The following is a 26,697-nucleotide window of genomic DNA, read 5'->3' on the forward strand; positions in this document are numbered from 1 at the left end:
TTCATTAACAGAGTGATTGGTCACTCTGATCAGAGCAGAGCCCCAGAAGGCCCTCTAGCTTTGAGAGCTTGTTCTCGTTCTGCCCCACACTTGGCCTAGAGGCCAACGTTTCCGGGATGTTCTCGATGGTGTCTTTGGGAGGTAGAGGGGGCCGCGCAAGGCGTTATGGGAGGATAATGGCGGCTTTCAAGGAGCGGAATTTGTCTCTTTGAGGCCTTCAAACCAAGGGGTGGCAGCTCCAGCACCCCCAAATCCGAAACAGAAGGGTCCCAAGAGTCGCTCTTGGTGAGGTGAGTGTCCCTTCTTCCTTCATGACCTATCCTTGGCCTATCATGGCGGCTCCAGGAGACAGATACCGGCCCCCGGCTTAGGTTTGGGACCTAGTTTGTAAAGTTCTTTCCGTCCTTGTCACCCAACTTGCTTTACTTGCCTCGGGGATGCTGTGTCCATTCTGCTTCCTTTCTTCTTTCTCGGGTTAGATGCTGAGATCCAGAAGTGCTGTCCAGGGTCGCTCTGCGCCCCTAGGCCCTAGCCCACTCCCAGGCAGTGTGGGAGTCTGAATAGGGCTCCTCGTGTCTTCCTCTTCTCTCTCACAGTAGTATCTCAACCAGGAGATTTGGCGATGACCTCCTGTATTAGAATGTCAGCTCCAAGGGGCCAGGGATTTTTGTCTATCCCTTTTGCTGGAACAGTGATGGCTCAAGGAGGCAGTCAATGAATAATTATTGAACGAGTAAGTCCAGGTTTCTTCAGTGTTTTTCTGGTACCCTCTGGCCTCTTTGCTATTAATCTTTCTGCAGATTCTGGCCTCTTAACTCTGTTTGGTCTTCTCAGCAGCAGTTACGTCCTCTCTCCCATGTCCTGTGTTACTGCTATCTTTTCATGCTGTTTCTAGAAACGTTTGACTTCCAGTTCTCATTTCAGTTTAAATTTACTTATTCATTTATTCATCACATGTTTCTATTGCTAGGCACCTAGCCATAGCAGTCAACAAGGCAGACCAGGTTCCATTGCTTGCATAGAGTGGCCTTTTAGGGGCATGATTCCTAGTTCAGATGACTGCTGGGGAGAGCCTGTGAATCTCAGTCTTCTTCCCTGGATTTCCTCACATGCATATAGACTTCACCAGCATACAGGTTCTCTTTTCTATTCTGTCTGATGACGTGTTCAAAATGCAACTCTTGTTCTTGCATCCACATTATGCTTTCAATACTCCTTTGTAGATCTGTGCATGTTGATTAGAATTTGGCCCAAAATTCTGGATTCTGGAGGTACCTTACCCCTTGACAGTTCCTTTACCTCACTTACTTGTTGGAATGAAGGAATTTATCCAAGTGCCCAGCATAGATGTATGTTTATAAGTGGTAGTGTGTAGTGAGAGATAAAGAGGAAAGTGCCTTATGTTGAGCTCCGGGGAATCTTATAGTCTTTGAAGTACTTTTCAGAAACACTACTTCCTAACTTAATGTTTCCCATAAATATTTTTAGTAAACATGGATTGTTATTAAACTGATTTTGACTGCTGTGAGGTAATTTTTTTTTTTTTTTCAAAATACTACTGGTCAAGAAAAAGCCACTAAAGTGGACAGAACTGGATGGTAACCTTCTGTCTTCACATTTCTACTCTTCTGTACTTGTGGTTGAAAGGGAGGGAGAGGTGAAAGAACTCATGTAAAAAACTGGTAAGGAACCCAATTAGTATATAGGAGTATAGCAAATTAAATATTATAAAGATTACATCTATAAATAGATAAATAGGGCTACAGAATGCTTTCACATGCATTTTCTCTGATTTTTTTTTTTTTTTTTTTTTTTTTTGTGGTACTGGGGATTGAACCCAAGGCCTTGTGCATGCGAGGTAAGCAGTCTACGAACTGAACTCTGTTCTCAGCCCCTTACTTGATTCTTAGGGTTAGATTCTAAGGGTTAGATAAAGCCAAAATTATTTCCACTTTACAGATATAGAAATTATGGCCAATGAAAGATGAAGTTGCTTACCATCACAGAAGTAGAAAATGCCAGAAGTCTGGTTTCCAATTGAGTTTCTGACTTCAAATCTAGTTGCCCCTGCACTCAATTTATAGATACCATCATGTTCTAGTAAGCAACTCTTAGTGAGGTCTTTTCTTGCCTGTATGATATCCTCTTGGATACTGATGTTTGGTGGTGTGTGTGTGTGTGTGTGTATCTGTATCTTTAGTGTGGGGGTAAGAAGAGGAGGGTCTTTTGAGATTGTTGCTGATTTGATGGAGAAGTCTTGACAAGAGGTAGGAAAAGAAGTCCTGGTCTTGGTGTGGGGGAGGTAGGATTAGCTACCTAAGCATACCTGTAACTATAGTTATTCTGGGTTATAGCATAAGTGAGCTTTGTTTCTTATGTCCTGTACCAAATGATTCTCCTCCCTCTCAGGGAAATCCCAGAGCCTATGATGGAGGACACCATTGAGGACGCCTCGATCCATCGGTTAGAAGGCACTGATTTGAACTCTCAGGTTGGTGGTCTTATTTGCAAGACCAAAAGTGCAGCCAGTGAGCAGCATGTCTTCAAAGCCCCTGCTCCCCGCCCTTCATTGCTGGGACTGGACTTGTTGGCCTCCCTGAAACGGAGGGAGCGAGAAGAGAAGGATGATGGGGAGGACAAGAAGAAGTCCAGAATCTCTTCCTACAAGGACTGGGAAGAGAGCAAGGATGACCAGAAGGATGCTGAAGAGGACAGTGATGAGCAGGCTGGCCGAAGTAGCCGGAAAGACAGGTAAAGTCCTTTGAGTGGCTTGGCCTGGAGGGGATAAAAGTGGAGGCCAGAAAACAATAGCCTGTATTCAGTTCTCAGTTTTCCTGTTGGACTCTGAGAGGTTGTGCTTTATTTTATGGGTTTGTAATACTGATGATAGGTAGGAATTGGCATTTTCTTCACATTTGTGGGCAGAATTCAAAGGCAGCTAAGGAGGAGATGATAGAGGTTAGAAATGTCTTGGGTGATTGCTGTTTGTAAGCCTACTGCATTGAGGAGTAGAAAAGAACAGGTCACTTGTTTGGCACAGCCAGAGGTCTGGGGCAGGGATATTCTCCTGTGGAGGTCCCTTTACCAGCTGCTCCCTGTTTCAGACACTATCGGTCTGCTCGTGTAGAGACTCCATCCCATCCTGGGGGTGTGAGTGAAGAGTTTTGGGAACGCAGTAGGCAGAGAGAGCGGGAGCGGCGGGAACATGGTGTCTATGCCTCATCCAAAGAAGAAAAGGATCGGAAGAAAGAGAAATCACGGGATCGAGGAGACTATGACCGCAAAAGAGACAGAGGTGCATAGTTCCTGTTACCTGTTAGCATTTGAATAGACACATGCCATCCTTTTTCCTGTTGCAGAAACTTGAGTTGTGCCCATTAATTGGGGATCCCTGTATACATGATGTCAGCCTGAGGGGTTTTGACCCTGCTGGGATTGGGGATAGCAGGTAGTTTAAGAACAGCTGTCACTTGTAACTTCTGGTTTGTTTGAGCATGTGGTCCTTGTTTTATTATGAGAATTGGTGATAAAGGAAACGTAAGAAACCAGAGTTTACAAGAGTGTTGGTAGTAGAGAAAGGACAGTGCTATGGAGTGAAGCTGAACATAAAAGCCAGTGCTGGCCTTGCTCGGTGTTTTATAGCTTACCTGCTTTTACCTACTACAAACTATTCACTATAGACTTGTAACTATTATTTTTTGAATTCTTGCAGGAAAATAACTCTTACTGTGAGTTTAAAATTTTCTAGCTAGTAACTATTTTTTCCCTTTGAAAGACTGGGAATGTGTGAGTTCAGGAGCCCATGGACCGCATTAGAGCAGTACAGGTTGCACCCGTGAGTGAGTGGGGAGGCCTGTCCTTTCTCTAGGGTGCAGCTGGGTATGTATGAGGACGGGACATGTGGTGTTGAGCTCTGTGTGTGACTCCATAGATGAGCGGGATAGAAGTAGGCACAGCAGCAGATCGGAGCGAGATGGAGGCTCAGAGCGCAGCAGCAGAAGAAATGAACCAGAGAGCCCAAGGCATCGACCTAAAGGTAGACTGACCTCTTATTCGGTGGTTTGTGATGTTTTGCGATGGTTCAGGTGTCTACAAGGCTGAGTGACTTACTTTCTCAGTGGGTTGCTGAGGCAGTGGAACAGAAGCCGTGACTCCACCTTGAACCCCTGGGAATATTGGGCTCTGAGCCAAGTGGGTGCCACTGTGCCCCCCTCTGTTCGGTTGCATATGCTTCCTTTAGGTGATAAGCTGGATGGCCAGTTTTCCAAATGTCAGGAAAGAACCAAGTGTTAGGGGCTCAGGAAGAATTTATAAAAAAGAATTATTTGCATTAAGATGGGTATGTTTGCAGAGAGAAATTAAATATTCCTTAAAACATTGTTATAAACAGAATGAAAACTGGAAACTGGACCTCCAAATTCAGATATCTTGTCATGCATGGTGGCACATGCCTGTAATCCCAGTGGCTCAGGAGAGTGAGGCAGGAGGATCGCAAGTTTAAAACCAGCCTCAGGAGCTTAGCAAGGCCTTAGGTAACTTGGCAAGACCCTTTGTCTATTTAAAAAAATAAAAGGGGCTTGGGATATGGCTCAGTGGTTAAGCATCCTGGATTCAATCCCTGGTACCCCCCTGCCCCCCAAAAAATTCAGATGTCTTTTAAAAACTCTCAGAACCATCTTATCCATTGCAAGTAAGTGCAAAGGTTTATAAATAGTAAAATAAGTTAGGGGAGTTAACTTTTGGTCAGTGATTCTGAAGCTGTGACTGGGAGTAATTGGATGTTTCCTGTGGTGTGTTTCTTGTGGCCCCAGATGCGGCCACTCCTTCAAGGTCTACCTGGGAGGAGGAGGACAGTGGCTGTGGCTCCTCAAGGCGCTCTCAGTGGGAGTCACCCTCCCCGACACCTTCATATCGGGACTCTGAGCGGAGCCATCGATCGTCAACTCGAGATCGAGAGAGGTGATGTCTGGGTAGCGTTGCCCTGGGTCTTGGTGAGGTGGTAAAGGGGTCTGGGCAGGGAGAGCTGGTGATTGAGGACACAGCTCAACTTGGTACCTGGTGGGCTTGCTGTCCCAGGTCTGTGAGGAGCAAGTACTCAGATGACACACCTCTGCCAACTCCTTCCTACAAATACAACGAGTGGGCTGATGACAGACGACATCTGGGCTCCACCCCTCGGCTGTCCAGGGGCCGAGGTAAGGCCTGGGAGCAGGAGGCAGGATAGCACTTGGTTCATCTTGGGGAGACTGAGAGAGGCATGTGGCTTTGCAGGTCTTTTGGGGGTCCCTGGGATAAGCCAGGTTGTTGTGGACTGACCTACCATCTGCTTTTCAGGAAGACGTGAGGATGGTGAAGAAGGGATTTCATTTGACACAGAAGAGGAGCGGCAGCAGTGGGAGGATGACCAGAGGGTAAAGTTGACAGACATCTTTGAGGGATTCAAAGTGGGGTATGACTTTAGGGGCACAGGTGAAAGGGGGTATCAGAGCCCAAGGGTGCTGAGGGAGCCTCCAGCAGTACTGGGCTTTGAGGATGGTGCTTGGTGCTGTGCAGTGGACTCTCCTTGGAGAAACCCAGGCTGCAGCGAGGCCTCTCCTAATACAGGAGGTCACACCTAACTCCTTATGCGGTGGTGCCACCATGTGGTGAATCTAAGAAGTGCCTTCGTGATGGGTGACCAAGTAAAGCTGTCTCCCTCTGTTGTCCTCCTTTAGATGGACTTTCCTGCACCTCTCAGGAGGGTTGTTCCAGCACCCACATGATTGCCTACCAAATATCTGCTCCCCTGTTGCTGTGTTTCATGCATAAACTTGACCTTCTCCTTGTTCTTGTTGCTTTGTCTCCCTGCAGCAAGCTGACCGGGACTGGTACATGATGGATGAGGGCTATGATGAGTTCCACAACCCCCTGGCCTACTCCTCCGAGGACTATGTGAGGCGGCGGGAGCAGCATCTGCATAAACAGAAGCAGAAGCGAATTTCAGCCCAGCGCAGGCAGATCAATGAGGTGAGGCCACTGACAGTGGTTGGTGCAGATTCAGAGCTGGAGTCCAGATGTGAGAGAAGCATCAGGTCTTGTCGGGTGAAGACAGCCTCGCTAGGCATTGCTGAGAGGACAGGATCAGAAATGTCTCTGGCAGGGGGGAAAGGATAGACAGGGAAACCTTGGGTCACTTAGCAACTCATACTTCTGTTATCCACACTCCTGTGGATGAGAACTGGTACTGTGGCACCTGCCTGTATGGCCTGTGTTCTTTGTGTCTCTCAGTGGGGCTATGGATGGTCACCATTTGTGTGTCTGGCTAGATGTTCTGACTTAGATCTAAGGTGCTGCTTCTTGGAACAAGTATTGTGTGTGATTTGAGGTCAGTGACTCTTAATGAACTCCAGGTAGAGAGGTCTGTGATGCTTCTGTGGCCACCATGGCTTATCTGTTGAGATAGGCTACGTGAACTTGCTTGGAGACCTTTTAGGATGACTTCTGATTGCAGTCTGAGTGGTGCTCGCATTGTGTCCTCACAGGATAATGAGCGCTGGGAGACTAACCGCATGCTGACCAGTGGAGTGGTCCATCGGCTGGAGGTGGACGAGGACTTTGAAGAGGACAATGCAGCCAAAGTACATCTGATGGTGCACAACCTGGTGCCTCCCTTTCTGGATGGACGCATCGTCTTCACCAAGCAGGTGAGGCTCCTGTGGCCAGAGGCAGGAACATTCAGAAAGACCTGAATAGAAGGAAAAAAGAATACAAGTGGGGAAACAGCTCAGTATCATGATAGGGGAACCCTCTCTGCCCCGTTACTCATGAGATCTGTTAGGAAAGAGGCCCTTTGGAGAGACTAGTGGGTGATTTCTCTTTTTCTTCCACCTTCTACAGCCAGAGCCTGTGATTCCAGTCAAGGATGCCACTTCTGACCTGGCCATCATTGCTCGGAAAGGCAGCCAAACAGTGCGGAAGCACAGGGAGCAAAAGGAGCGCAAAAAGGTTAGCTTCTCACCACTCTTGCTGGGAAGTCTGTGCATGGTTTTCTTTTCTTTTCCTTTTAAAAGATCTCATTAGACTACACAGGTGGGATTCCTCATAGAAATGACACCTGTGGAGCAAGACTCAGCTCCCGAGAAGGACACTGCATTCCTCCACTTGTCCTCAGTCAAGGCAGTCACAGGGCCTGGGGCTTGGGGAGCTGGAGGCTTGAGACTTTGAATATGTAGCCTGGTGCCACCAGTGCCTCGTGGGATTTGCACCTGCTAGATGAAACCTGTCATTAACTGGGACTGAGTTTCCACTGGCCACACTTGTATCACTGGATAGAGCAGACTTTTTTTTCTTGTCTTCTTCAGGCTCAGCACAAACACTGGGAACTGGCTGGGACCAAACTGGGAGATATAATGGGTGTCAAAAAAGAGGAGGAGCCGGATAAAGCTCTGACAGAAGATGGAAAGGTGGACTACAGGTGGGTAGTCTTTGCCAGGAGCAGACTTGCTTGAAAACCTGGGACAGTCATGACAGAGCTCATAGACTCCATGACTTGTGGACTGGAAAATGGCAGGCTATCACTCTGAATCTTTTGCTTTCCATAATATCTTATTCCTGATCTCTCTTCCTTTATCTTTAGCTTTTCTTAGGTATTATGTCTGTTGCCACTACCACAGGAACTTCCTCTTTGCCTGATGGTGATATGAATAGTATGAGGCCTGGGGAGGTGAGGTCACTTTTTAAGGTCACTCACCTAGTAAATGGTGGCATCAGGGTCAGTCCCAGACAGTCTTGTCTTTGGAGCCCATTCTTTTGGCCATTCTGCTTTGGTGTATTTCAGGTGTTCATGGTGGGAAGGCGGGTTTTGTTCTCTTAGTCAAATTTCAGTTCCATGTGAGGATCAACTATTTTAACCTATTCCAAAATAGAAAGGATTATATTATCAGGTAGTGACTTGTCTGTTTACAGAGGTATTAAGTACATACTGCATAACTCTCTGTTGGGATTCCTGCCTTGAGAAGCTGACTCGAATGTCCCTCATGATTTATTCTTTGAATTCTCTTACATCCTTCTGAATGGTTGTCTGAGTTAATAATTCTTTGTACCCTTGTGTGAAATATCCCCAATGAGAAGTTGGTGTTATTGGTTAGCTCTTGTTAGTTTCTGGGTAGTTTAATCTCTTAGGAATCTATTGTTGGGTGAAATTAGAAACAGGAATCAGATAATAGGTCTAAGGGAAGAAGCATCTCTTGGGGAAAGGGTGACTGGAAGATGGCTAAAATAGGTGGCTCTTTTGGCCCTTTAAGTATTATGCAGAAATTGCCCAACGTGTTCTCTACAAGTTAGTAACTCTGGTTGATTTTAACTCCTCTCCTAGTCACTTGCTATTTATGGCAGAGCATTTGCCCACTTGATAATCTGTACCTCCTTAGATTCGTGTTTAGCTCTGTTTGACCCTGTGGTGTTAGAGTGTTGTACCATAAGATTCTCACTGCACTTCCCAGTCCTTAGTTCTGAAGAGAAATAATCTCAGATCACCTGGTTGCTTTAGTGTCTCACATTTATTGCTTGTCAGACTCATTCCTGGTTCAGGAAGAAGGGGAGTAACCCAATCAGGAGGAATAATGTGGGACATTGTGCATGGTGCTTAGGCTCCTCTGTGTTCCCAGAACAGAACAGAAGTTTGCAGACCACATGAAGAAGAAAAGTGAAGCCAGCAGTGAGTTTGCAAAGAAGAAGTCAATCCTGGAGCAGAGGCAGTATCTGCCAATCTTTGCTGTGCAGCAGGAGCTACTCACTATTATCAGGTAATGCCACCCAGGCCCAAGGATTCCAGTGTTAAATCAGTTATCCCTCTGTCTCCTGTGTTTTCTCAGGAACCTTTTTTTTTTTTTTTTTTTTCTTCCGTGCATTGTCTGGTGGGAAGGGAACTCGTTTGTTTTCCCCTGATCTGTTGTCTGGGGCTACGCTGGGTGAAGTAACTAGATGGCATTGTTCTTTTTTAGTGGACCTGTTTAAACCTCACTGTGTTCCAGATATCTCAGGTGGTAGTTCTGTAGGAGACTCTTTTCCCAAGGAAATCTCTTCTCTGAGCAGGCATGCTCTCTGCCTAGCTAGCCATGGTGACGAGAGGGGGAAGAGGCTTCCTGGAGTTGGCCTTCGACTGGGTCTGCTCACTTAGCCTTTTGAACTGCTTTTCCTTGCAGGGACAACAGCATCGTGATTGTGGTTGGGGAGACAGGGAGTGGCAAGACCACTCAGCTGACTCAGTACTTGCATGAGGATGGTTACACAGACTATGGGATGATTGGGTGTACTCAGCCCCGGCGTGTGGCTGCCATGTCGGTGGCCAAGAGAGTCAGTGAAGAGATGGGGGGAAACCTTGGTGAGGAGGTAAGTGGATGTGCATCCTGAGCCAAATAGTTTTTTCCTGTTCTGCTCATTTGAGTTGGAGGGTATGATCTGCCAAGACCTGGACTCAAGAATAAGGTGTGCTTATTGTGAGCGGGTGGCCCCAGCTCTGAGTGAGCCATCTCTCTGACCTCCAGGTGGGTTATGCCATTCGCTTTGAAGACTGCACTTCAGAAAACACCTTGATCAAGTACATGACTGATGGGATCCTGCTCCGAGAGTCCCTCCGGGAAGCTGACCTGGATCACTACAGTGCCATCATCATGGACGAAGCCCATGAGCGCTCCCTCAACACAGATGTGCTCTTTGGGCTGCTCCGGGAGGTAAGGACTGTAGGGTCCAGTCCCTTTATACCCAGGGCTTTGACCAGTGCACTGCCAGTAACCAGTGATTGAGGTGCTGCGGGTGGGCTGGGACTATTCTGGTGACACCGAGAGGGTCTCTGGCAGGCCAGCTTTTCCCTGAGGCCCTGGGTTGTCAAGTTCAAATCTGGTGGTGTAATTTACTTTCTTCTTGCTTAGCCGAGTGACTTGTGGTTTTCTTGGCTATGACCCTGTTGCTCAAATCTCTAGGACTGTTAAATCTAATAAGCTGTTTGCAAGCTTTGCCTTCTGCTTTATTCGAGGTAGTGCTGATGGGACTGCAGGACAGGACCAAGGGCAGAACCAAACTCAAGGGAGCTACTGAGTGACTTCTTCTTTTAGGTAGTGGCTCGGCGCTCAGACCTGAAGCTTATTGTTACATCAGCCACTATGGATGCAGAGAAATTTGCTTCCTTTTTTGGGAATGTTCCTATTTTCCACATCCCTGGTCGAACCTTCCCTGTGGACATCCTCTTCAGCAAGGTACTGAGGGTCTGTTTTTGAACTGACCTCCATGCTATGGGGGGGATGCCATGGAGCAAAACGGAGCTACCTGCAGCTCTAGGCCTAGGGGACCGTGCTCTGGGCGAGGTTTTATTTCCTTCTTTGAAGCTGAAACATGGGCCTGGGAGGCACCAGGACTTCTTGCAGAGGGATGCCTGGCCCGTGCTACCCTCTGACTGTTCCTGACTGGTGTTGCAGACCCCACAGGAAGATTATGTGGAGGCCGCAGTGAAGCAGTCCTTGCAGGTTCACCTCTCAGGGGCCCCTGGGGACATCCTTATCTTCATGCCTGGCCAAGAGGATATCGAGGTATGTGCCTTCATCACCACTGTGGTGAATGGGTGTGTCGTCCAAATGAGAATTTTAGGCCCTAGAATCTTATAGTTCCTCCTGGTGCCTTTAGGTGACCTCAGACCAGATTGTGGAGCACCTGGAAGAACTGGAAAACGCGCCTGCCTTGGCTGTGCTGCCCATTTACTCCCAGCTGCCCTCTGACCTCCAGGCAAAAATCTTCCAGAAGGTATGACAGCAGGAATGTTCTTCTGGGTCCCCGTTTTTGGGTATCTCCTCCCGCAAAGGAGAGCAAAGGGGAGGAGATGTTCCTTCACTCGAGGGGGTGGGAGGGAGGTGGGCTGGGTCCTGCCTTGTGCAGTCTTTACCCCTGCATGTCCTGCTTGGCCCTAGGCTCCAGATGGCGTTCGGAAGTGTATTGTTGCCACCAACATTGCTGAGACATCTCTGACTGTTGATGGAATCATGTTTGTTATTGATTCTGGTTATTGCAAATTAAAGGTAAGGGGAGATATGGGAAGTGGGGCCCTGGTCTTCACCTGATGTTGACTCAGCTTAGGAGGGAGGTCAGGCCTTAGTCCTCCTGGAAGGTGACACCCACGTGACTGGTGGTGTTAGGCTAACATTTCGTGAGTCTGGTTTTGGTGTGAGCTTGATTCATTTAATCCTTGTGATAATCTGAAGAGGTAGATCATTTAAATAAATTTGTAGAGCTTATAAAGCTGGTGTTTCTTGGGGAAATCTCTCTAGAAATTTGTGAGAACATTCCTTAAGGCTTCTGGCTCCAAAAAATGGCTGCTGGCATTGCTGAGACACTTCTGTGATGTGCAGCAACCAGGTTTTGTCTTTCTGTGTTTTAGAGCCACGCTTTTCCCCTTACTTTATCCTTAATCAGTTTCTTTTCTGCCCGCTCCTAGGTCTTTAACCCCAGGATTGGCATGGATGCTTTGCAGATCTACCCCATCAGTCAGGCCAATGCCAACCAGAGGTCAGGGCGAGCTGGCAGGACGGGCCCAGGTCAGTGCTTCAGGTAGGAGCCGAGCCCTGTGCTAGTCTGCTATCTAGTGCAGCACTGGTTTGCTGAGGTGGGCGGGATGCTGGTCCCAGAGCTGATCCCCAAGATCTGGGCTCCTGGTGGGCTGCCACATTGTGGTACTGCTGAGCGGAATAAGTAACCTTTCCAGGGAGTGGTGAGGTGTGAGGCAGACTTACAGTGAATGTCCGTGTAGTGGAAGATTAGTAGGCTCCCCCATCGAGGGTGGAGCTGAGCAAATGATGTCATTGGTTGTTTTGTACTTTTCAATTATTCTTTGTTATAATTATTAAAAAGTGTATTCATTGTAGAGATTCAGTGTATACAAAGATACTGAGACAATAAAACCTTGCCATAGTTCTAGTCTTGGGCACTTTGGTTTCAGAAATGAAACAGATATGTAGGAAGCAGAAAAGTTGAGTTGGCAGGGTGGGTTTCTGAGTAGGTAGAAATGACTGAGTTAAAGGAGTGGGAGGTAGGGGGAAGAAAAGGTACTTCCCCCAGCCTGTAGGATTTACTGGCTGTTGTGGGGTACACTTAGATGAAGTGGGATAGTGTTGATCTTCCACCATGTGGTCCTGTGGGCAGCCAGGGTAGTAAGAGGCCTGGCAGGCCAATGTGGTGCAGGTGCAGCAGAACCAGTCTTCTCCCTGCCAGGCTGTACACGCAGAGTGCCTACAAGAATGAACTCCTGACCACCACGGTGCCTGAGATCCAGAGGACCAACCTGGCCAATGTGGTGCTGCTGCTGAAGTCCCTTGGGGTGCAGGACCTGCTGCAGTTCCACTTCATGGACCCACCCCCAGAGGACAACATGCTCAACTCCATGTATCAGCTCTGGATCCTTGGGGCCCTGGACAACACAGGTATGGTGGCCCTGGGAGCTGGTAGGGCCTTAGGGGTGCTGGTGTGTGGCTTCTCTCTCTCTTTTTCTCACTGTGCATTGAATGTCTGGGTTTTCTCTCTCCTAGGTGGTCTTACCTCCACAGGGCGACTGATGGTGGAGTTCCCATTGGACCCAGCCCTATCCAAGATGCTCATCGTGTCCTGTGACATGGGCTGCAGCTCTGAGATCCTGCTCATTGTGTCCATGCTCTCTGTCCCAGCCATCTTTTACAGGCCCAAGGTGGGGAGGTGGCTGCAGGCTCCTCTCCCTTCTAGGAAGGCTTGGGGGAATGTTTGAGATGGGGAGAGCTTTTTCTGTATTTTGGAAGTGAAACATAAGGCTGGGAATCAGAATTTTTGAAGCATTATTTTGCTGTCTTCTGTTAGGTTGTGTAGGAGGAGCAAGGTTGGGTTGGATCAGTGGTCCTCTGGGGGTGCTTTGGAAATTTGTAAGAGTATCTTTTGTCTTCTAGGATGGTTGTTCCTGAGCTCTTATGCTTTAGCATATTTTATTATAAGTTATTTTTTATTCCATATTGTTAGGTAACATTGATGTGTTTGAAGTTATGTGTGGGTAGGTAGTGGTGGGAGAATCCCCCAATATTCTTGGTGGGCCTGATTCCTCCATGCCTAGGGTTAAGCTCCTTTTTCCCTTCCTAGGGCCGAGAGGAGGAGAGTGACCAAATCCGGGAGAAGTTTGCTGTTCCCGAAAGTGATCATTTGACCTACCTGAATGTTTACCTGCAGTGGAAAAACAATAATTACTCTACCATCTGGTGCAATGACCATTTCATTCATGCCAAAGCCATGCGGAAGGTGGGGCCAGCAGCCCGGATGAGCAGGACTTCTGGATAGGGGGTGGGAGAGGAGGGCAAGGAGTGCTCCATCCTGACTTGCCTGTGTCCTGCTCTAGGTCCGGGAGGTGCGGGCCCAACTCAAGGACATCATGGTGCAGCAGCGGATGAGCCTGGCCTCATGTGGCACTGACTGGGACATCGTCAGGAAGTGTATCTGTGCTGCCTACTTCCACCAGGCAGCCAAGCTCAAGGTGAGCCCTGGGAGCCCTTGGAGCTTTGGCCTCCTCCTGGTGTGGTACCTGTCTGAGGGCGGTGCTCAAGCCTGTGTCAAGATGGGTTTGAGGGATGGAGAGGCAGCCCAAGTGGGCATTGTGTTCCTGATGTGGCCACTTCTTGTGTCTTCCCTAGGGAATTGGGGAGTATGTGAATATCCGCACGGGGATGCCATGCCACTTGCACCCCACCAGCTCCCTCTTTGGAATGGGCTACACCCCGGACTACATAGTGTACCATGAGTTGGTCATGACCACCAAGGTGAGTCTTTTCTGAGGTGCTTGCATAATGTGGGTCCACCTTCCTGGCCACGCTTTTGTGGCCATCTCCTGCCTTCTAGGCCGAGCTCTTGCCCCAGCAGAGTTGGGGCCACACACATTGCTTTGCAGGGCTTTCAAGACTGGTTTTCGGCTGGGGGTTTGGGGAAGCTTTGTAGAGATAACCTCTAAATACAGTGATCTCAATCCTGCCAGCAGCGTAGTTTCCTACTTGCTGTTGGGATGAGTGTCACTGGAAGGGCTTTCTACAGGGTTGGACCCTTTCTCTTATATAAGTGGGAGTGAGTGTTTTTCAAGCATGGGAGAACTTGGATAGGAGAAGGGATGACAATTTGGTATCGGGGCTCTCCCCTGCCTAGGTGGGTTGGGGACAGGGCCCTCCTAAATTGACTCCTAATTGTGGAACCTGTGGGAGGAACTGGCCTACCCATGACCTCTGCCTCGCTGCCCTTTTGCCCACAGGAGTACATGCAGTGTGTGACTGCTGTGGATGGAGAGTGGCTGGCGGAGCTGGGCCCCATGTTCTACAGCGTGAAGCAGGCAGGCAAGTCGCGGCAGGTGAGGATTCTGCATCTCTGGTGGAGGTGCTGTTTGCCTGTGATTGAAGACTTCATCATCTGATCTCTTACTTCTCCCTCCCAATATAAAAGCTGGGATCGAGGGCTGGGGATATGGCTCAGTTGGTAGAGTGCCTGCCTTGCAAGCACAAGGCCCTGGGTTCAATCCCCAGCACTGCAAAAAAAAAAAAAAAAAAAGCTGGGATCAAGCTTTCCTGGTGTGTCTTATTTTCCCTACCACTCTAGTGACTGGGTCTCTGGGCCTTTTTTTTTTTCTTCTTTTTTTTTTAAAAACTTACTGAAAAGTCCAAATACTCAGCTTGAAAGGACTTTTTTTTTTTTCTCAGTACTGGGGATCAAACTCAGGGCCTTGTGCTTGTGAGGCAAGCACTCTACCAGCTGAGCTATCTCCCCAGCCCAAGGACTTACTTTTAAAATGTAGCCTCTATGTCATTATCACTCCTAACAGAATTAATTCTTCCATGTCACCTAAGTTTCCAGTCCTTTTTCAGATTTCACCATTTATCTCTGAGAACTTCTCATGCCTGATTTGCTTGAAGTGGGATCCAAACCTTTCAATTGATTGTTATATGTGTTACTTCTTATCCAGAAAGATTCCACCCTGACTTCGAAAAAAATTTTTAAATTTATTTCTTTATTTGGTACTAGGAATTAAACCCAGGGGTGCTTAACTGCTGAGCCACTTCTGGAGCCCTTTTTATTTTTCTATTTTGAGATAGAGTTTCACTAAGTTGGTTAGGTTCTTGCTTAGTTTCTGAGGCTGGCCTTGGACTTGCAATCCTCCAGCCTCTGTCTGTCAAACTGCTGGGATTACCCATGTGCACCACCATGCCCAGCTGACTTTTATTTTTTAATTTTTAAATGACATTTATTTACTGGAGAAACTATCATAGAATATTCCATGTTATGGATTTGACCTATTGCTTCCTCATAGTGGTGTTTAACTTATGCCTCTGTTTTGTGTGCTTTCCATAACATAGTCAATATTCCAGAAAGCTTGACAGGATCCTGTTCAGCTATACCAGGCAGGGAGGCATCTGTGTGGTGCTGTGAAACTCCTTTCAGGTGCTCTCAGGAAGCACAAGGTGATGCTAGGGTGAGTGAGCAGCCTGGTCTCCGTTCTAAATTCTCACCTCCTATCCATCTCCTCAAGGATTTGGCAGCCATTGATGACCATCGCTTATATTCATTATTTAGGGTTGCAAAATATTGCTGAGCTTTTGCTTTCCTGCTTAGCATAGGTCTCTCCATATCTGACCAAACACATCTTCCATCCGTCCTTTCCAGCCAGGTGACAATGTCTTCCTTATTTTCCTATACTCTCTGGCGTAGGTGTGAACTTTTAAAAATGTAAGTACTTAACTGATTTGTCTGGAGTGCTGAGGCATGACTGGTTTGGGACTGACTTGTCCAGTGTCCGTTGTAGATCAATGGAGAAAGCAGGCCTTGGCTACGGGAGAGAAGGCTACAGGCCTTGGTGTGGGGCAGGCAGGCAGGCACACAGCCTCTGCCCCTGAGAGCTCATCTTGTGCAGCAAGCGTCTGGGTTCAGACAGGGCCTCCTCACATGATGTCCTCATTGGGCTCAGCCAGTCCCTCTACCCCTTCTCCAGGAGAATCGCCGGCGGGCCAAAGAGGAAGCCTCTGCCATGGAAGAGGAAATGGCGCTGGCTGAGGAGCAGCTGCGAGCCCGGCGGCAGGAGCAGGAAAAGCGTAGCCCCCTGGGCAGTGTCAGGTGAGCCTCCACCTGGGACCCTGGCTGGGAGGCTGCCAGGGACTAGGCCCGGGTCGTGATTTAAGAGAAGTGGACTCTCTGAAGGTGAACTGGTGACAGAAGCTGCTTCTGTGCTGATTGGTCACATGTGGAGATAAAGGAGGAACTCCTGACTGCTTTAAAGGCAGTCATTCATTTGCAGTGTTTGGTCATGTCATGTTGATTGAGGGCTTGAGGTGGTATGGAGTGGCAGGGAGGTCTTACGGCTGTACTGACAAGCCACGACATTAGGAAAAATAGCGGCTAGGGGAGAAGAGTGTCGTAGGTCTCTGTGCTGGTACGAGGTGTTTGGTTAGTTTTTCACAAGTTGGGCACAGTCCTCCCCAGGGCTGCCCTTACTTCAGACACCAGCTGCAAGCTGGGAAGTCACCCTTACTTTTGACCAACTTGCTACAAATTTGGTCATCCCCTTGAATTTGCTGAAGCTTAATAATTTGCTGGAATGACTCAAAACTCAGGAAAGTGCTATACAGTTTTATTGTAGCAAAAGGGTACAAATCAGAATGAGCCAAAGTGAGAGATGCATAGAGGGAGGTCTGAGAGGGCCCCAAAAGTGATGATTCCTTTGTCCTCAGGGCTCAGTTACCCTCCTGGCACATCAGTGTCTGTACACACAGGGTATTGCTAACCAGGGAAGCTCTTCTGAGCTTGCGTTCAGAACTTTGATAAAAGTTTCATGACATTGGCATGAACGATTGAATCCTTGCCCGTGTGACTGAACTCAGTCTCTGGCCTCCTTCCCCTCCCCAGTGATCAGGCTGCTATCACATGTCTCCCGATTCTGAGGCTCAAAGTCCCAATCCTAATCACATGGTTGGCTTTCTGGCCAGGCCAGCCCATCGTACTCACTATCAGGTGTGGTCTGAAGGGCCTGCTGTGAACAGCAGAAACACTCTAATTCCTTGGTAATTCCTTCTAGAAGTGGGATGGAGGTGGGTCCAGCTCTTTATTTCACAGCTGGAGTGGTAGTCTGCTGAAGTGGATGGAAGCTCCTGCCACAGCTCACTTAGGGGGTGTGTGTGATAGGAGTTCTTTAAAAATGGATGTCAGAACAAAGTGCTTTCTTTATTTTATTACACTCCTGATCAAAAATGGGAAGGCAAGGGCTGGGGAGATAGCTCAGTTGGTAGAGTGCCTGCCTTGCAAGCACAGGGTCCTGGGTTCGATCCCCAGCACCACAAAAAAAAAAAAAAAAAAAAAAAAAAGGGAAGGCAGAGTGAGCGTGCACTGGGGATAAGACGCTTTAGCCCCAGAGCTGCCTCAATGTGAGCTAGAAGCAGCACAGCTTAGGCTCTGTGTCCTGCTGGGGACCCTGCTGCGTAAGGAGCAGTGTGTCTCCGATACCCTCTTTCTGTGTCTCCAGGTCCACGAAGATCTACACTCCAGGTCGGAAAGAGCAGGGGGAGCCCATGACACCTCGCCGCACACCAGCCCGCTTTGGGCTGTGAGCTAAGGCTGTCTGAGGAGAGGGTGGCAGCAGGTGTTGGGTCCGAGCCCTCTGGTGGGAGTGCCCCCAGGCTGTGGACAAAGCTTCTCATCTGTGGACTCCATCTGTGTACTTCAAGGCCCCTCGGGCAGTTCCTGCTGGGCCAGGCTCTGCCACAGAAGAAGGGGTAGCTCCTGGGTGCAGGAGCCTGGCAGGAGCTGGGGCTGCAGAGCAGCTGAGGTGCTGCCGGCTCAGAGGGAGGTGGCTGGATCCATCTGTCCGCATAACCGTCGCTGGATGCCTGGTATATGAGTGACTTGGCTGTGACTATGTCTTTTTTAATCCTTGTGTAAAGCAGTAAGATAGACCCAGAGGCAATTGTAATTTGGTTATCATTCAGGATTTGAAAATAAATTTATTATTTGTAAAATGTGATGGTAATTTTTATTTCCTTTTTCCTTCCCTGCCTTAAATCCTGTAAGTGAAAAGGGAAAGCCTTGCCAACTCTCCTTGCCTGGCTCTTCCTAGAAGAGGATGTTCACTCCCCTAGGCCGGGCGTCTTAGGGGAGGGTTGGCAGGCGGGACACAGCTTAGGTTTGGTGACCTAAGAATGGCCTAGGGTGTCAAAGCACAGGGAAGGCCAAGCTCAGAGGATGCCTGGATGTTCCTAAAGCTGGTGGGCAATGGTGAGGCCAGCCTTGGTGGCCAGGAGTAGAGCTTGGTGAGTAGGAACCTGCTGCTGCCCGGCCAGGGATAGGCCGGTTGCTTTAAAGAGGCCTGTGCTTTGCTCAGAATGGTTTCTACTCCTTGCAGGCGTAATGGCTGCAAAGTCATATAAAATGTCGCTTATTTGATTTTCATGTAAAAGTTGATCCTTACATTGGAATTGCTAGTTTTTTGATAAACAGACTCTTAAATCTGCTGAGATGGGTTTTGAGTATTTGGCCCTTTGCACCCACTTGGTCTTTGCTTTGTGATTCCTTGGTTGGCAGGTGTGCTGAGTGAGTTGCTGACGTGGCTGAGGCTCAGCAGCACCTCTGCAGGCCAGCTCAGGGCAGCCCTTGCTGCCTGGCTCACTGTGCTGTCGATCCAGTCTCCCTCTCCTTTCAAGATTTGAATTTCCTTCTGTTGTAACTCAGTGTGAGTTAGCATATAAGTCAGTTTTGCTTATGAGTTTGGAAGCCCAGCTTTGCCAGCCAGCCCTGGCTCCCTACCACCCCTGCCTCCATTCTCCTTATCTCCATTTGCCTTTATTGGGAGTGACTTCAGGGCTCTGCAGTGAGGAGAGGCCTTACAGCTGCCTGCCTGGGAAGCCTTCTGATCTGGATCTAGGTCGAAGGGCTGGAGAAGTGTGTCTGACTGCTCTGCTGGGAGGAGTTGGCTGGGGTTATAACCCTACGTACAGACTAAGGCTCAGGATGCAGTGAAATAGGAAAAAGATGGAGGTTCTAGTTGGTAGTTTTATTAATAACAAGCTGTGACCTTGTTCACAAACTCACCTTTCTTTTTGTTGTTGTTCTGGGGTTTGAAACCAGGGGCACTTAACCTAGCAGCTGTATCCCCAGCCTGTGTTTAAAAAAAAAATTATAATGAGGGGGTGTGGCAGGGGAAAGAGAAGAATGAAGGAACTTTGGATGGTGTAGAGGAAAATGGGGTGGGAGGGGTGGGGGACAGAAAGATCATAGAATGAAACAGTATTACCCTGTGTATATGTATGATTACACAAATGGTATGAATCTACATTGTGCACAACCATAGAAATGAAAAGTTGTACCCCATTTGTGTACAATGAATCGAAATACAGTTTGTAAGAATAAAAAAGATTTTAAGAAAAAAAAAGAAAAAAAATTTTGAGACAAAGTCTCATTAAGTTACTAAGTTGCTTAGAGGCTTGCTAAGTTGCTGAGGCTGGTTTTGAACTTGCAATTCTCCTGCCTCAGCCTCCCGAGCCCCTGGGATTACAGGTGTGTGTCACCGTGCCCAGCCAAACTCATCTTTTTATTTAAGTCTCTTAGATAAGAAAAAAATCAGGCCAGAGAGCTTATGAAAACTATAGGTCCTATCCAACCTAATTTAAAAGCAAGGAACAGCTGGCAAAGGACATTTGGCATGCACAGGTGTCCCCAGATGACTGGGGAGGTACCTGCACCACAGCAGCTATTTTAGTATTGGAACTGTCCAAGATTCTGTCTGGACCTGCATCTCCAAGGTTTTCTTATGATTTTAAAAGACCCTTTCCATTCACTCGTCCCTGAGCTGCCTTTGAGCTCTACCCTGGCTCTCACCGGCTTCCTCCGATGGGCTCCTGAGTCTGACTCAGGCCTCAGGCTTGCTGGAGTGAGGGAACTGAGAGCCATGGTCTGGATAGGTTTTACAGGAGACCCCTGCCTGGGGCTGCAGGGCACGTTGCAGTCACATGCTAGACAAAGTCATCTACTAGACAAAGTCCAAGGTGGGGGGGGCTCCTGGGACCCCAGAACTTGCTTGACCGGCTCTTCTCTGCAGCGGATCCCCAGCACAGTCCTCAGTTGGGCTGCGTGGAAAAGTTTCACAAGGCACGTTTATTTGTGGCAGAATGGTGTTCAGGGAGTGTCCCTTCTCAGAGTGGGGCAGGTGGCCGACGTTCGCTCTGGGTTCCTTCAGCTCGGGAGGGAACTGTACTCCTGTGGGGAGGAGGAGATCTGCTTCTAGCAGGATTTCGTTGCACTGTTTTTCAGAAATGGAGCAGCATCCTCATCCTGGGGTCCTGCAATGCTTGTTTTATTTATAATCTTGGCTAAGTTCTGGCCAAGCATGTCTTTTTTTCTTTCTAATTTAAATATGTGTGTGTGTGTGTGTGCGCATATACATATATGTGTATATATATGCCTTAGTTGTTGATGGACCTTTATTTATCTGTATGTGGTGCTGAGAATCGAACCCAGTGCCTCACATGTTCTAGCCAAGCGCTCTGCCTCTGAGCCCCAGCCCACGCGTATTCTCTCTCTCATTCTCTTTTTTTTTTTTTTGCTGTGCTTGTGAGGCAAGCACTCTACCAACTGAGCTATTTATCCCCAGCTCCTCTAATTCCATTGTAAATCATACAAACCAAAATCTACCATCTTAACTATTCTTAAGTGTACAATTCAGTGACCTTAAATATGTCTGCAGTGTTTTGTAACCATGACCATCATCCATCTTCAGAAACTCTGAGTGTAAAAGAATAGGATCTATTCAAGGGGGACTCAGCAGAGGTCGCCCAAGTCTTCTCGTCAAGCTGAAGCTCTGCCCTCACTGAATGTCCACTCCCCACTTCCCGCTCCCCAGCCCCGGCAACCACCATTCTTTGTGCCTCAGCTTGCGACTCCTCTAAGCACCTCCCAGAAGTGGAACCACACGCTGTGTGTCCTTTCGTGACTGCTTTATTTCACTTCCCATAATGTGCTCAAGGTCTGTCCATGTTACAGCATATGCCAGAATTTTCTTCCTTCCAAGGTTGGATGACATCTACTCTGTGTATCTACCATATTTTGCTTCTCCATTCATCTGTTCCTGGACACTCGGGACTCACATTTTAGTGATCGTGGACAATGCTGCTATGAACATGTGTGTACAAAGAGCCCTTTCCAGCTCTCTGTTTTTAATTCTCTTGGGTAAATACTCAGATCATATGGTAATCTATTCTCAGTTTTTTTTATTTTTTGGTGTGTGTGTGTGTGTGTGTGTGTGTGTGTGTGTGTGAGTGTGTGTGTGAGTGTGGTACTGGGAATTAAACAAGGGCCTTCTGCATGCTTGGAAAGCATTACCACTGAGCCACATCCCAGCCCATCCTTTTTTTTAAGATAATTTTTAACTTGTTCTTTTTAGTTATACATGACAGAATGTATTTTGACATATTATATGTACATGGAGTACAGCCTCCCATTCTTGTGGTTGTACATGATGTGGAGTTACATTGGTTGTGTATTCATATATGAACGTGGGAAAGTTGAGTCTGATTCATTTTACTTTTTCCTAGTCCCATTCCCCCTCCCTTCCCTTCATTCCCCTTTGTCTAATCCAAAATACTTCTTTTCTTCCCTACTACTATTCTCCCCCATTTGAGTTAGCATCCACATATCAGACAGAACATTTGACCTTTGGGTTTTGGGAATTGGCTTATTTCACTTAGCATGATATTTTTCAGTTCCATCCATTTACCATCAAATACCATAATTGCATTCTTTTTCACATCTGAGTAATATTCCATTGTGTATATATACCACATTTTCTTTATCCATTCATCTGTTGAAGGGTCCCTAGGCTGATTCCATAGTTTGCCTATTGTGAATTGAGCTGCTGTAAACATTGACGTGGCTGCATCACTATAGTATGCTAATTTAAAGTCCTTTGGGTATATACTGAGTAGTGGGATAACTGGGTCAAATGGTGGTTCCATTACAAGTTTCCTGAGGAATCCCCAGACTGCTTTCCAGACCAGAGTGGTTGCACCCATTTGCAGTTCCATCAGCAATATATGAGTGTAACTTTTCCCCACATCCTCACCAACATTTATTGTTACTTGTATTCTTGACAATTGCCATTCTAACTGAAGTGAGATGAAATCTGTGTAGTTTTAATATGCATTTCTCTAATTGCTAGAGATGTTGAACATTTTTTCATATATTTGTTGGCTGATCATATTTCTTCTGTGAAGTACCTCTTCAGTTCCTTTGCCTATTTATTGATTGGGTTATTTGTTTTTTTTTTTTTGTTAAGTTTTTTGAGTTATTTTCTTTAAAAATATTTTTATTAGTTGTTGATGAACCTTTATTTATTTTTATGTGGTGCTGAGAATCAAACCCAGTGCTTCACACATGCTAGGCAGGCACTTTACCACTGGGCTGTAACTCCAGCCCCTTGAGTTCTTTATATAGCCTGGAGATTAATGCTCTATCTGAGGTGCAGGTGAAAAGATTTTTTCCCGTTCTGTAGGCTCTCTCTTCACATTCTTGTTTCTTTCTTTTGTGGGTGAAGCTTTTTAGTTTGATTCCTCCCATTTGTTGATTCTTGATTTTACTTCGTTTTTAAAATATATTTTCTTTTAGTTGTTGATGTACCTTTATTTTATTCATTTACTTATATGTGGTGCTGAGAATCGAACCCAGTGTCTCACACATGCTAGGCAAGTGCTCTACAATTGAGCCACAACCCCAGCCCTTGATTTTACTTCTTATGCTTTAGAAGTCTTGTTAAGGAAGTCAGTTCTTAAGCTGACATGATGTAGATTTGGGCCTACTTTTTCTTCTCTTTGGTGCACGGTTTAATGCCTAGGTCCTTGATCTACTTTGAGTTGATTTTTATGCAGGGTGAGAGAGAGGGGTTTAATTTTATTTTGCTACATATGGATTTCCAGTTTTCCCAGCACCATTCGTTGAAGAGGGTATCTTTTCTCCAATGTATGTTTTTGGCAGCTTTGTCCAGTATGAGAAAACTATATTCATGTGGATTTGTCTCTGTGTCTTCTATTTTGTACTATTGGTCAACATGTCTGTTTTGGTGCCAATACCTTGCCTTTTTTGTTACTGTGACTCTGTAGTATAGTTTAAGGTCTGGTTTTGTGATGCCTCCTGCTTCATTTTTCTTGCTAAAGATTACTTCTGCTATTCTGGGTCTCTTATTTTTCCAAATGAGTTTCATGACTGCTTTTTCTATTTCTATGAAGAACATAACTGGAATTTTAATAGGAATTGCATTAACTCTTTATAGTGCTATTGTTAGTGTGGCCATTTTGACAATATTAATTCTGCCCATTCAAGAACATGGGAGATCTTTCTATCTTCTGAGATCTTCTTCAATTTCTTTCTTTAGTGCTCTGTAGTTTTCATTGTAGAGGTCTGTCACCTCTTTTTTTTTTTTTTTTTTTTTTTGCGGTACTGGGGATGGAACTCAGGGCCTTGTGCTTGTGAGGCAAGCACTCTACCAGCTGAGCTATCTCCTCAGCCCCTGTCACCTCTTTTGTTAGATTGATTCCCAAATATTTTTTTTGAGGCTATTGTGAATCGGGGTAGTTTTCCTACTTGCTCTTTGAGTCGATTCTTTGCTGATGTCTAGGAATGCAGTTGATTCATGGGTGTTGATTTCATATCCTGCTACTTTCCCAGTCCATCTCTTTTAAAAGACAGGGTCTCACTAAGACTCAGGGGCCTCAAGCTTGTGATCCTCCTTTGTCATCCTCCCAGTGACTGGGACCACAGGTGTGTGCTGCCTCCCTTGGCGACTGTTTTTGATTTTTTGAGGAACTAACCATATTCCTTTCCGTAGCGGCAGCGCCGTTTGATGTTCCTACCAACTGTGCACAAAGGTCCCACTTTTTCCATATTCTGACACTTATTTTCCGTATTCTTTTTAGCGACCATCCTAACGGATGGTATCTCACTGTAGTTCTGATTTGTATTTCTCTAATTAGTGATGTCAATGGAGCATCTGTTCATGTGCTTATTGGCCATTTGAATATCTTGTTTGAAGAAATGTCTGTTCGAGTTCTTTGCCTATTTTCGAATTGGGTTTCTTTTCTTTTTTTGAGTTTCAGAAATTCTCTATATATTCCATTTACCTCTAAGAATTTTTTAATTTCCTTCCTAATATCTTCTGTTATCCATTCATCATATAATAGCATATTGTTTAATCTCCAGATGTTGGAATAGTTTCTGTGTTTTACTCTTTCATTTATTTCTAACTTCAATCCATTATGATCTGATAGAATACATGGTAGTGTCTCTATCTTCTTGTATTTGCTAACATTAGCTTTGTGGCATAATATATGGTCTATTTTAGAGAAGGATCCATGTGCTGCTGAGAAGAAAGTGTATTCACTCTTGGTTGGATGGAATATTCTATAAATGTCTGTTAAGTCTAAATTATTGATTGTGTTGTTGAGATCTATGGTTTCTTTGCTCAATTTTTGTCTGGAAGATCTGTCCAGTGGTGAGAGCGGCGTGTTAAAATCACCTAGTATTATTGTGTTGTGGTCTATTTGGTTTCTGAAATTGAGAAGGATTTGTTTGACATACATAGATGAGCCACTGTTTGGGGCATAGATGTTTATGATTGTTATATCTTGCTGATTTATGCTTCCCTTAAGCAGTATGAAATGACCTTCTTTATCCCTTCTGACTAACTTTGGCTTGAAGTCCACATTATCGGAAATGAGGATGGATACTCCAGCTTTTTTGCTGAGTCCATGTGCATGGTATGTTTTTCCCCATCCTTTCACCTTTAATCTATGGGTATCTTTTTCTATGAGGTGAGTCTCTTGCAGGCAACATATTGTTGGATCTTTCTTTTTAATCCAGTCTGCCAGTCTATGTCTTTTGATTGATGAATTCAGGCCATTAACGTTCAGGGTTATTATAGAGAAATGATTTGGTTTCCCGGTCATTTGGTTCATTTTTAAAATTTTGTTTATTTATTTGTTTGACACAACTTGTTTCCTCCTTTATTTGACAATTCCTTTAGGATAATTCCTCCCTTTGCTGATTTGCTTCTTTGTTTTTCATCTCTTCCTCATGGAATATTTTGTTGAGAATGTTCTGTAATGCTGGCTTTCTTTTTGTAAATTCTTTTAGCTTTTGTTTATCATGGAAGGATTTTATTTCATCGTCAAATTTGAAGGTAAGTTTTGCTGGGTATAAGATTCTTGGTTGGCATCCATTTTCTTTCAGGGCTTGAAAAATGTTGTTCCAGGCCCTTCTAGCTTTTAGGGTCTGGATTGAAAAATCTGCTGATATGCGTATTGGTTTCCCCCTGAATGTAATTTGGTTCTTTTCTCTCACAGCCTTTAAAATTCTGTCTTTATTTTGTATGTTAGGTATTTTCATTATAATGTGCCTTGGTGTGGGTCTGTTGTAATTTTGTGTATTTGGAGTCCTGTAAGCCTCTTGAACTTGATTTTCCATTTCATTCTTCAGATTTGGGAAATTTTCTGATATTATTTCATTGAATAGGTTGTTCATTCCTTTGGCTTGTTTCTCTAGGCCTTCCTCAATCCCAATAATTCTTAAATTTGGCCTTTTCATGATATCCCATAGTTCTTGTAGATTCTGTTCATGATTTCTTACCATCTTCTCTGTTTGTTCAGCTTTGTTTTCAAGGTTAAATATTTTGTCTTCAATGTCTGAGGTTCTGTCTTCCAGGTGTTCTATCCTATTGGATATGCTTTCTATGGAGTTCTTAATTTGGTTTATTGTTTCCTTCATGTCAAGGATTTCTGTTTGGTTTTTTTTCAATATCTCTAACTCTTTATTGAAATGATCTTTTGCTTCCTGTATTTGCTCTTTTAACTGTCGATTGGTGCGATCAATCAATGCTTGCATTTACTCTTTCATCTCATCATTCAATGCTTGCATTTGCTCTTTCATCTCCTCGTTTGCTTCTCTGATCATTTTAATTATGTACATTCTGAACTCCTTTTCTGTCATTTCTTCTGCCATGCTGTCATTGGGTTTTATTGATGTAACATCTAGATTTGTTTGCAGCATTTTCTTTCCTTGTTTTCTCATGTTGTTCAGATATCAGTGGACCGCTGAGATATTGCAGATTTCCTCTGTTGATTTACAATGACCCTGAAGATTTCTATATATATCCCCTCTTAGCCTTCAGTAGGCTGAAGTCTTGGAGGAGGTTGATAATGCGGTGCTCCACAAGGAAGCTGCCTCTCTAGGAGTGGTGGCCTTCAGGTGGGGTATATTCCCTGCTAGTGGGCAGAGGTGCCTCCACTTGTTGACCAATGGTCATCCAAAGGGGACCTAGGCTGTGGGCTGAGGCAAGGCCTGTTTGGGCCTGAGCCTCTGGTTTTACCGTCCTTGTGGGAAACCTCACCCAGCAGGGAAGACTCACCCGGTGGGGAGGTCTCGCTGGTCAGTTTCCTCCTAGAGGTTCCCCTCAATTTACAGCTACCGCCTGGGCTGGGCTGCCTTCCTCTGCAAAGTTTCCAGTGGCCCGGCCCTACTTCCTGGGCCTGGGAGCCTCACCCTTCGCAGATGAATCTCCTTAGGCTGCCCCTCCTCAGAGAATTTGCCCATAGGCCTGGAACCTTCGCTCCGCCCTAAGCCTGTCTCTGTGCGGCTCTTCCACCCAGAAGCCTCCTAGAT

At 46.1% G+C, this 26,697-nt stretch overlaps 1 protein-coding gene across 1 annotated transcript; it reads left to right on the forward strand.

Annotated features, from left to right (window-relative positions):
* Positions 1-15: 15 nt before the first annotated feature.
* DHX38 (DEAH-box helicase 38) lies at positions 16-18,017 on the forward strand. Its single transcript, XM_079117736.1, has 27 exons — positions 16-290; positions 2,410-2,751; positions 3,105-3,295; positions 3,932-4,036; positions 4,812-4,959; positions 5,077-5,195; positions 5,335-5,411; positions 5,851-6,006; positions 6,522-6,683; positions 6,877-6,984; positions 7,341-7,453; positions 8,646-8,783; positions 9,183-9,369; positions 9,525-9,710; positions 10,092-10,232; positions 10,452-10,562; positions 10,657-10,773; positions 10,938-11,045; positions 11,462-11,574; positions 12,235-12,443; positions 12,549-12,703; positions 13,123-13,278; positions 13,376-13,510; positions 13,668-13,793; positions 14,273-14,368; positions 16,001-16,122; positions 17,525-18,017. The coding sequence occupies exons 2-27, from the start codon at positions 2,426-2,428 to the stop codon at positions 17,607-17,609; spliced, it is 3,690 nt and encodes a 1,229-aa protein (XP_078973862.1). The 5' UTR covers positions 16-290; positions 2,410-2,425; the 3' UTR covers positions 17,610-18,017.
* Positions 18,018-26,697: the final 8,680 nt, after the last annotated feature.

The sequence above is a fragment of the Sciurus vulgaris genome (assembly GCF_902686455.1).
Source record: "Sciurus vulgaris genome assembly, chromosome: 17".
NCBI lineage: Eukaryota > Metazoa > Chordata > Mammalia > Rodentia > Sciuridae > Sciurus > Sciurus vulgaris.